The 10,349-nt window shown below is 42.4% G+C and overlaps 1 protein-coding gene across 2 annotated transcripts; it reads right to left on the bottom strand.

Annotated features, from left to right (window-relative positions):
• Positions 1 to 802: 802 nt before the first annotated feature.
• Positions 803 to 7,667, bottom strand: klf6a (Kruppel like factor 6a). Of its 2 annotated transcripts, XM_029529471.1 has the most exons (5): positions 7,255 to 7,667; positions 5,073 to 5,517; positions 4,293 to 4,307; positions 3,984 to 4,107; positions 803 to 2,938 (listed from the first exon to the last, which is right to left on the bottom strand). In XM_029529471.1, the coding sequence occupies exons 1-5, from the start codon at positions 7,354 to 7,356 to the stop codon at positions 2,887 to 2,889; spliced, it is 738 nt and encodes a 245-aa protein (XP_029385331.1). In that variant the 5' UTR covers positions 7,357 to 7,667; the 3' UTR covers positions 803 to 2,886. The 2 variants fall into 2 exon arrangements, with proteins under 2 accessions (XP_029385331.1, XP_029385330.1); XM_029529470.1 differs by lacking the exon at positions 4,293 to 4,307 and having other exon boundaries at positions 4,935 to 5,517.
• Positions 7,668 to 10,349: the final 2,682 nt, after the last annotated feature.

Raw genomic sequence — 10,349 nt, 5'->3', positions numbered from 1 at the left:
AGACCTTGCTCTCTCTTTCATTTTTTTGAGTCCCAAATCCTAAATGACCCCTAGTCTAATTCTATCCATATTATAAGAGGGCAGGGAGCAGCTGAGATGCAGCCATTCATCCTCAACAGGCTACAAACCTCCCACTGGCAAAAAATAATTAAATAAATAAAGAAAGAAATCAGAAATGAGAAGAAGAGGAAATGAGCCCAAGTCAGATAAGAATTTCTTATTATTCCAATAAAAAATACATTCATACAGAAATATAACAATTTTGCAAAACAATTTCAAATAAAAATTTCATTAAGCAAAAACATAATTTTACAAAAGTTGTTTTTTTTTTTCCTTTTATACAAAGATTCAGTTTGAGAACAAAGAGCTGTGTGTGTGCATGTGTATGTATCTTCTCTAGAATGGATTGGTAGGTGGGATGAAAAAAGATGAAGAGGGTGTGAGAGATGTGAGCAAACACGAAGCTAAATCAAGGCTCAATTACCACTGGAACAGTATTGGCTGCCGTTTGCACAGAATGGATGTTTCCCCCTCTCTTTGCCCACAAAAGACATCGCCGGCACTCCAAGATCTATCGCAGCAAGCACTTTAAAGTTTGTACTCATCCTGTCTCACACCCCCAGCTCACTGATCTGAAATCCATATGTTGTAGCACACTGTGTTACAACTTTCTGCAACATCGAATTCCTACAGCGAGGTCACTGATCTGGAGTGGATAGCTTCAATCGCTTTATCCTGATAATAAGTATAATTCCTATAATTATTATTGGAAGTACAGAATCCATCTTTTTCACTCTGTTAAAAGCCAGCGATTCAGGAGAACTGCTGCCATGTCTTTTTCTTTTCTTTTTTTTTTTCCTTTTTCCAAATTTCCATGTGCAATATTGATGCTCAATCTCTGCTCCTCCTGAGAGCCCCCACCCCCTTGCTCTTTTGGTTTTCATCACATTGTTGCAGTTTGGCTAAAACAACGCTCCCCAGACAGGTCAATAACCAACCTACACAGTCAGCAGTCTGTGACAGATTCCATGCCAACAAAGCCTTTAGCAATTCATTACTGAGAGCAAGTACAAGGCGAGGCCTGTCCAACTGCAGACTGTTAATTACAATAAATCTTTAGCTTTTTCTTCAGTCCCACTGGCAGTGATGGGGCGACGGGTGGGGACAAGGAGGGGAGAATGTTGTCTGTGGGGGCTGGTGTGGATGGGGAGTGGATATAGGGAGGAGGAGCAGCAGTTTGTCTGAAAAAAGACATTTTTGTTCAAGGTTATTTTGTACCTTAGAGCTGTGTGTGATGGACTTGAGTACATACTACACAGTAGTTAACATTTTTAATAAATGAACAAAGTGCTCTAAACATACAGCGTTGGACTTATTTACATGTTCTGACTCAATTTAATGCAATATGCAGCTTCTGAACTTTTTTTAGAACAGAAAAAGATACTTTATACATTTTCAAAATATTTAACCATTGCAGGAGTCGATGCAGGCATCTCATTAAACCAAAAGAGGTTCCACTTCAATTAGTAACTGAGCCTTGATCGAGCTTTGTCAAATCACCCATACAACAAATGTGACTTCCCGACAAGAGAAGAAACCAACGCCTCCACGTGGCTGAGTCACGTTCATAAGGCACCATTTAGGTCAACAGTGCATTATTAGATAGAAAAGAAAGTACAAAAAATCCAAATTAGTCCTCAAGGCATAGGATGAATGAGCAAGCAAGTGGTGAGATTTCAGAATGAAGGAAGTGGATGACGTAAAATTAAGAGGAAATCATCAAGGCTTTATGTACAATATTGTAACATTTAACTGTTTGCATCTTAGCTGCACTTTTATTGAAACTATTTGCAGTCCTGATTACAGTGGAAACAGGAAATGAACAAACCCTAGAACCATGCAACACCTGTCTACTGAAGTTATAGTATAATTGTGTTATACCTCTAAGCACACAGCTTATACAATTGGACTACAAATGAGCTTTGTAGCTTGTAAAAAAATAATAAACCAGGCTACATAACACATTGCACATTTAGTAGCTGCACCAAAAACACCAAAAAAAAAAAAAAAGCTCCTGTCATACAGTGACCAGAGGAATGGGGGTTTTGGGCCCTGGGTCACAGAACAGAAGGTGACAGGTAACCCCTCCCTCTCCCTTACTGTTTGAACCCAAGGCATCAAAAGTTTCTGAAATCCCCTCATCCCCTCCTCGTCTGGGTGCCAGACAGACAGATAGGCAAGAACCTTCCTCCCTGCCTCATCCTCCTACTGCCACCAGGGGAGACAAGGCAAGTGGAAGGTTTCCCCCAGAAACCCAGTCAGTCCACAGCAACATTGGTACCAGCTCCCACACCGTCCATCCATCCATCAATCCATCTCTTCTTCTGGAAAGTCTTCTCTCCTTCCGGAGCGGAGGGGTGGGGGGCACTGGGCCAATCTCAGACATTCACAGTGCACACATGCTTACCTCAGACAGTTTTGTAAAGTACCAGTGTATCTGCTGTCCGGGAGATGTCCCCAAAACATCATGCACCATACATACAGATCATTCACACTTTTCATTTGTGTGTCTTTTATCTTTCTTTTTTTTTTGGCCTTTTTGTGTGTGTTTTAAGTCCTTCTTAATCAGAACAGATTCTTCCCCATCCATGATTTTGTCCTCTTGTTGCAACAGACAACCTTCAGAGCGCCCTTCTCCATAGAGAGGTCCCGGAGGCACTGGGTTTCAGTATGGTGCAAAACGGCATGCTTTGGCTGGAACACACTCCCACTTCTCTGCTCTGGGACAAGAGACTGGTCGGGAGACGGCATTTGTTTTTTTTTTTTGTTTTTTTCATTTAGAAACTTTCCCCTTCACTGCGTTGCTAGGTTGGTGCTCACCCTGCTCTAGATGTGCCTCTTCATGTGAAGAGCCAGATGGTCAGACCTGGAGAAACATCTGGGGACAGATGGCAGAGGGGGATTTAATTTAATAACTAATAAACAACAATAACCACCTTAATTATGTTTCAGGAGGTTTCAGTTCAGTTATTCAAATGATCAAGCTTCAAACCATTTTGACTTTGCCAATAGAACACATTCTTTGTGAACAATATGTAGAGAAAAAAAAAATATTTGTACTCAAATATTTACATCACATTTTTTTTTTTAAGTTGGACAAACACCAGAGTTGATTTACGTCTGGTTGATTTGTAGGCTGTGGCATCACTGTACCACCACAATGAAACATTACACCTTCATCAACCAGTTGCAGCTCCTGAAGTTTGGATACATATTGAGATTTTGATAATATATTGACTAATTGTTCAGTGAGGCAATAACAGCTTATTAAATATTGGCTTAATCACACAAGTTATCTCTTCCTGATTAGTTTTTAATGAGGCCTGACTGTTGCTGGAGTTTTGAGGCCAATACTAAGGTTCATTCAAATAAAATCCAATAAGGAGAGGTGGGCTAGTATTATTGTTTTCTATTTGTTACCAAGATACACACCGCACAGTACACGGTACACACATAAAAAAAAGTAAAGCACATTTTAAGACTGATGTTGACGTTTGAAAGTTTATAACCATGGTTTATCAGCCCGTATTATTTTTTCTTGACACAATCCACAAAATGTTATATATACTCTCTAGACATTTTTCCAAAGACAAAATTCAATGAGTGGAACATTTATTCTATCATTGGAATTTGTCATCGGTTTGTCTGTCATTTGTTTGGTGCCATACAAACAGCTATACTGGGTTTAGGTAAGCCAGTATCAGCCCCTGGTCTATTTGTTAGTCTGGCTCCAGTTTTTAAGCTGCCTAAATAAAATGCATCAGTGCTTTCAATCTTTGAAGACATGAATCGCTATTTGGACGATCAAGTCAACAAGAACGTCAACAAGTGTGTGATGAATGCATGCTGAAGCCCTGTCTGAGCTGGATGGAAGCTTATCAAAAGCACAGTGACGCGACTTGCAGATAAATGACCTGGCTTACCTGTCACAGTGACTGCATTTAAATGGCTTTGCCCCAGTGTGCTTCCTGAAGTGTCTGGTCAACTCGTCGCTTCGTGCAAAGCGCCACTCGCAGCCCTCCCAAGAACACCTGTATGGTTTTTCACCTGCAAAGCAAAAAAGGGGAGACAATGAAGGGAGCTTCAAAACTCAAGGAATGCACCGTGCGCTCTGTTAAGGCGACAACTGGTCAGCGTTGTTGTTATTCAAATACATTCACATCAATCACCCTGGAGCTGGGCCACATGACATAAGTGTTGACAAGTCAGTCGAGATCCAGCTTCCACTGAACCTGTTTGACCACTGGCTCTGTTTTCATGCAGCCTGGACTATGCTAAAAAAGCTAAGAGCATCACAGTGCTGCTGGACGTGTGCTACATAAATACACGTCTGAAATGAAAAACCCACACATGTAATTTCACACATTTAATCAAAAATAAGAAACACTCAAATGGCAATTCAGAGGCCTTCCACTCTGTGCGCCCCGCCTCCCCACCCATTCATTCCCTTCCCATGGTGAAACTAAATCTGTTTTGAAGTCTTTTTATCTCCCATGTGCAACCCCTCCCCACTGCTCCCGATCTCCCTCTCTTACTTGTTCCCTCACTAGCTTAGTCAGTCACATTCCAGATAGATTAGGTCACAGTTTAGGTATCCAGCCATGCAGAGTTAATACTCACAGTGCTCCAGCTGAGGACATCATACAATGCGGACCTTTAATTACATTTCACAATGGATGGACATTGCCATCACAGTGGAAGACTGAATTCATGGCACTTCCACCCTTCACTCAATAAAAGCTGATTTTGTGACTCAGTGACTGAATTGCTGTAGCCTAAAACAGCAGTAGACTCAACCTTCCTGCCCTGGTTACATCTATCACACGTGGCTGTAATTTTGAGTAGCCTTGGCTCTGATCAGTGTGTCAACTCACCTGTATGAGTGCGCTGGTGTGCTTTAAGGTGGGAACTCTTTGTGTAAACCTTGCGACACCCGTTGAAGTGACACCTGTGTACTCTCCTCCTGCCATCCGGAGAAGCATCCCCGCAGATGAGTCCCATCTTTTCCGAACTCTTTGCCACCCCGCCACTCCTAATTTTGACTGGCAAGTGCAACTCTGTGTGAGTGGCGACCCAGCCATTTGTCACAGCACCAGGCTCTGAGTTGGCCTCCGGCGAGGACGGTGGAGTGCTAATGATGGAGGGGCTAAGAGGTCCAGAGCCAACCAAGACAGAGCCCAGAGGATTGGAGGTAAAGCTGTGTGTTGGTGAGAGCTCCTCAGAACTGTCTGAAGCCTCGCTGCTGGCATCTGAATTCACACTGTTGGTGTCCAAGATTTGGTTGTCCTGATTGTCCTCCTCAGGGGCCGGGGCCAGCTTTGGGTCAGACTCGGCCTTGGCCTTATCCCCGCAGGCCAAGATCAACTTGCTCCAAAGGTCTTGCTGGCCATCAAACTTGAGATCGGATGTGGAGACGTAAGGCTCGCTCTGTAGGTAGCGCTCCAACTCCAAGCATGTCTGTTTGAATGAAAACACAGTCAGGATAAATTAACTACAGCATTCCTAAAGAGAGGGGGTTCACTCACTGGATGCTTCTGTGTAGGAAATCCTTTTAAATGATGCATGTGCACGTTTTCTACAGTCCCTCCTGTAGTAATACAGTTGTAATATTTGTTAAATGCTTACAGCAGGACATTTTAGACCATTATATACTCATCCTTATTTTACAGAGATTAGGGCTGCAATGATTAGTGAATGAACCAATTCGCCAGTTAAAAGAAAATGAATCATTTAGTCATTTTCAAGCAAGCTAAATACTTGCTGGCTGCACCTTCTCAAATATGATATTTTGCAATTAGTTTCAATTATATATGATGGTAAATGATATATTTTTAGCTTTGGGAAAAAACTGAGAAAGGAATTTAAATGCTCTTGGAGGCTATGAAGTTTTTTTTTTTTTTTCTTTACTTAAACATACTTAAATTATTGGTGGATTCATCAGTAAGGGCTGTCTGTTAGCTGCTCTTTGAGGCAAGTTTAAAAAACCTTCTGCATTCCTTCAGTCACAGATCCTGGGTTTTAATCAGCTGAGCTGAATCTCGATCATGTCTGAGAGTATCACATTATAGCATTCACTTCAGCTTCCTGTGATTTACACAATCCACAGAGTGACAAGTCCCCTGCACCTGAGCATGTCTAAACATTAAACGTGCATTGTCATTTCAGAACCAGAGTGACTCACTGAGCACATTTAGAGTCCTTTTAAGGAAGCCACTCAACTTCCTCCCACTGCATGAGCCATTCAGCTGCTTTTCCTCATGCGTACCTCTGACATGCAATCACATCCTTCCTGAGTAAAAAATACACTGGCTTCAATTTACTTTGGGCCCCTCAAAATTGAAAAGAAGGAGCCGTTCATTAGAAGGTGCTCAGAGTAAACCGATGTCAGGTAAATATTTCCTTTGGGCTTCTGCAGTGCAATATTTCCCAGCTGTACTGGTGTCTACTCATGCAAAGAGAAAGTGGCCATGGCTGACGTGATAGTGTCATGTTGTGGAACCCATTCAAATCACAGGTTGACACGTGGGTTGTCTTTCAACTAAAATAAACGCTCAGCAACAGAAAAGGGATCTGAACACTTTCATAATCCTAAAATAGACAACTGGCATTATATTTAGTTGTAATGTTGCATTTAGTTATAATGAAACTGATTGGATCATCCAATTAAGAAGCCAATACCACTATGATTATGACTAACCCTAACCCTGCAGAGTAGGAAATCCTGAGAGAGTAACAGCACATCTGAGTCTGAATGAACTCTTCACCCGACCGCTCAAAGAACAAGAGGCCAGGCTGAGAATATATAAGAGCTATAAAAATCAGCAGCAGTAACACGCTGCCTCTACTACTGCACCCCCCCCCCCCCCCCCGATTCATCTTGGCGCAGCAGAGCCGTGTACTCCAGCTGTCAGACTGACACACTGATCCACTTCAGCCTGCCAAAAACAAACAAACAAACAAAAAAAAACAAACAAACAAACAAACTGATAATGACAAAGCCCTGGCAAGCGGTCGTCCCGAACTCCACCTGAGCCCCGCTCACATGTGTTTACAGCCGGGGGACGGGATTTGTAACTTCCCCGGCGTACCACGGGCTCTATATTAAAGCCGGAGACGCGTGAAATCCGCTCAGTTCCACTTTGCCACACAAACTCAAACAGAGTCTTAAAGACAGTTGAGAGAAGACATATTCACCTGCTGCCAGTACTCCTCCAGTGACGGTAAGGCTGAGAAATAGCCCGTGTCGTGAACTATTTGAAGTTCTTGAAATATGCTGCACATGGGTAGAACATCCATTTTTTTCCCGAGCTTGATCAAAGATAAAGGAAAAATACAAAAAACAAAAAAAAAAAAAGACAACTGAGCTGCACTTGAAAATATTTGTGTCAGGTAGAAATATAGCCCCGTTGAGAGAAGAAGGAGCGATCCCCCTGCGATGCGACCCGAGAAGCGCTTGTTGCGAGCAGCAGCCGCAGCAGCAGGAGACTCGAGTCCGTCCGTCCGTCCAGTCCCCGCCTGGCTTCTTCCTTTCTGGCCTATGCTTGCTCTATTTGCAAACACTGCTCCGGACTGGATGGGGAACAACTGCGCTCTGCAAACTTCCCTATTCAAACCTCGATGCCCCCTCCCCCCCACCAAAACCTCCTCTCACCCCTGGTCCCCCTCTCCGCCCTCCTCGCAGCAGGATTACGCCTGCAGGCCGCCGGCCAATCAGAGACGAGCAGCGTAAGGGCTCGCGAATGATATCACACCCGGCCAATCGCGGTCGGCCTCTGACTCAATTTGCCGCCTTCTGCTTTTTCATTTGTGCGTTTAACTGTTAGAGGCTGGTTGCTGATTGGCTGGTTATTTATAGGCATGTATATAGGCGGCTGGCGTGTTTCGGCTTCAGTGTAGTCTTTTTCTCCGGGATGCGTTCTTGGACGCAAACAGCGACTGTGAGCCGAAATGGTTTCGTTCGTCTTCTGTGAAAAACATCGCGGCTCATCTCCGCGGTCACTCCCACCACAAAGCCACTCTTGTGACAGCGCTGTTTTAGCGGTAACCACGGGGAAGCGCATGTGTTGACATCAACCATCTGAGCCACCAGGTCTTGAGGCACAGTGACTAATGGACGAGGAAGATATGACCGTGTAACCAACGCAGATATAAGATATAAGAAGCGGTCAGTCTCTCTCCTCTGACTGACAGCCTGAAAAATAAGATCAAAGTTGAATTATGTCATGATGCAGCAAAGATTTGACTAGAGCAGCCTCCTTATTTTGTTTCAAAAACTTTCCCCCCGCTAATTTCCACTTAAAATAACACTGAACACAAGTTAATATTATTATTAATATAAGTTTATATTGTTATACTCCATTTTACTTATTGTAATATATCAAATAAAATCTTACATCCATTAAACAGTCACTCCCTAGAATAACAGAGTATTTACTGACTCATAAAAAAGTGATATTTGCTTCTGACTCCCTCATGAAGCAGCACCGGTGTACTGGGGGAAAAAAAAAACAAAAAAAAACAACTCAGCCCAGGATTTATTCTCTCGGGTTCAAAACTGAGTTGTGAGAGGAAAGAGGGACCGACTTCAGAAGATGAATGGTAAAATCGCACACACTCAAACATCCTCCCCCACTCCTCCTATATATGCTTTGTCCCAGTATGCCCCATGACCAGTCCAATACTGTCAAACAGCACAACCAGAGGTTATGCCTTTTTCATGGTTTTTCAGGGTTTTTGTCGCAAGAGACACTAATTTATGATGAGGCATGATAATGGGGCTTGTAATCATTCACAGTCAGTTAAACCTCTATTATTTGTACTTGTTCCTGAGGCTGGAGTCTGCAAATGGATACAGTGTATATAGTGGTCTGTTTCTAGAGCCAGATCAGGTTGATTCAATGCCCACAGATAAAATATTACATTAAAATTTGTATTTTTGGAGACTTGGACAGAGTGAGGGTGAAAAGCCATTCCACAAGAAAAAGTCTAAAGTCTCTTTATGCTTATAAAGGTATATGTCAGTGTAGTTTTTGATAATAAATCAGTCCAGCATTTGTATTATTACAGTGAAAGTATCAAAAATCTCAGTCCACAGAGAAATGCGTAAAGACCGTATTTATAAACTGAGCTTTAAAGCCAACTGTTAGGACTTCCTGAATTTTGGATGTCACAAGAAATCAGTGGTTCCCTGTCTCGGCTTTGGCTCAAGCCCAGCCCAACTGGACACATGATCCAAGCTTGCTGGATTTGGTTTCTAGTCTTTACCTATAATGTGTTTTTAATATTTTTATTCAGGCACTAAAAAACAAAAAGAAACAAACAAACAAAAAGAAAAACAAGCAGATGAGAGGTTCAGAGCCAGTTTTCTGATTAGCTGACCAACCTGTTATCAGCCTGAGAGAGGAAACTACATTAAAACTACATGGCAACGGCTTTTCTTCGTAAAATCTTCTCATGAATCTCAACACTTCAAAATAAAACACCAGAGAAGTTAAATATTAGACCTTTAAACTAGATGTTTTATGTGGCATAATTCTAATTTGTGAATTCATTGTTAGCTGTTTATTTTTATATTCAAAGCTGTTGCCGAACATGGAATTTAAAGCTGTAAAAAGAGAAAGTCAAAAGAATGAGGTTTCACAGTTATATTTTCACTATTATCTGGTGATAACTAACCGTGTTCCCTTATGAATGGCTCTTCATTCCAGTAGCATTCCATCACATATTTGGCAGTGGCACTATGTCATCAACTTATTCTTATCATTTCCTCTTTGCAGAAGTACTCGTGTGCCACAGAGGCATCGCTTCCTGCAGCTATTGCATAAGTTTCCAGTGTCACAGTGCCACAACCTGGCACACCATAGGCTGAGGAGATAAACAACTTTTCTGCACAGTAGTCACATTGTCTTTGGAGTGGCAGTATATTTCTGTTGATGGAGCGAGCAGACAACTGAGTGTCCTTTGTGCTGGCCTCAGCTGTGAGGCCATATTTGTCACCCATGGTATTTGATTAGGTCATATGGCGATGGGATGCCTTGTGAAGCCCAGCGCTGGCCTCAGTAACCCTCCAAAGGAATTCCACTTCGCTTTTATGCTGCTAATATTCATAATATTCATTATGTCCCTCCGCAACTCAGTGGACACTGCTTTGAAGAAGAAAAACTCATTGAGTCCATGTCAATTTAGACAAGCTGCAAAAACTCCTTTTGTAACCAGATGAAATGCAACAAAATGCATGGCTTATCAACACGCAATAATATCCCCAGTTGCACTCATTCATGCATTTCCAA

This window comes from Echeneis naucrates, chromosome 20 (assembly GCF_900963305.1).
Source record: "Echeneis naucrates chromosome 20, fEcheNa1.1, whole genome shotgun sequence".
Taxonomy (NCBI): Eukaryota; Metazoa; Chordata; class Actinopteri; order Carangiformes; family Echeneidae; genus Echeneis; species Echeneis naucrates.
This window is presented reverse-complemented; position numbering and strand designations above follow the sequence as displayed.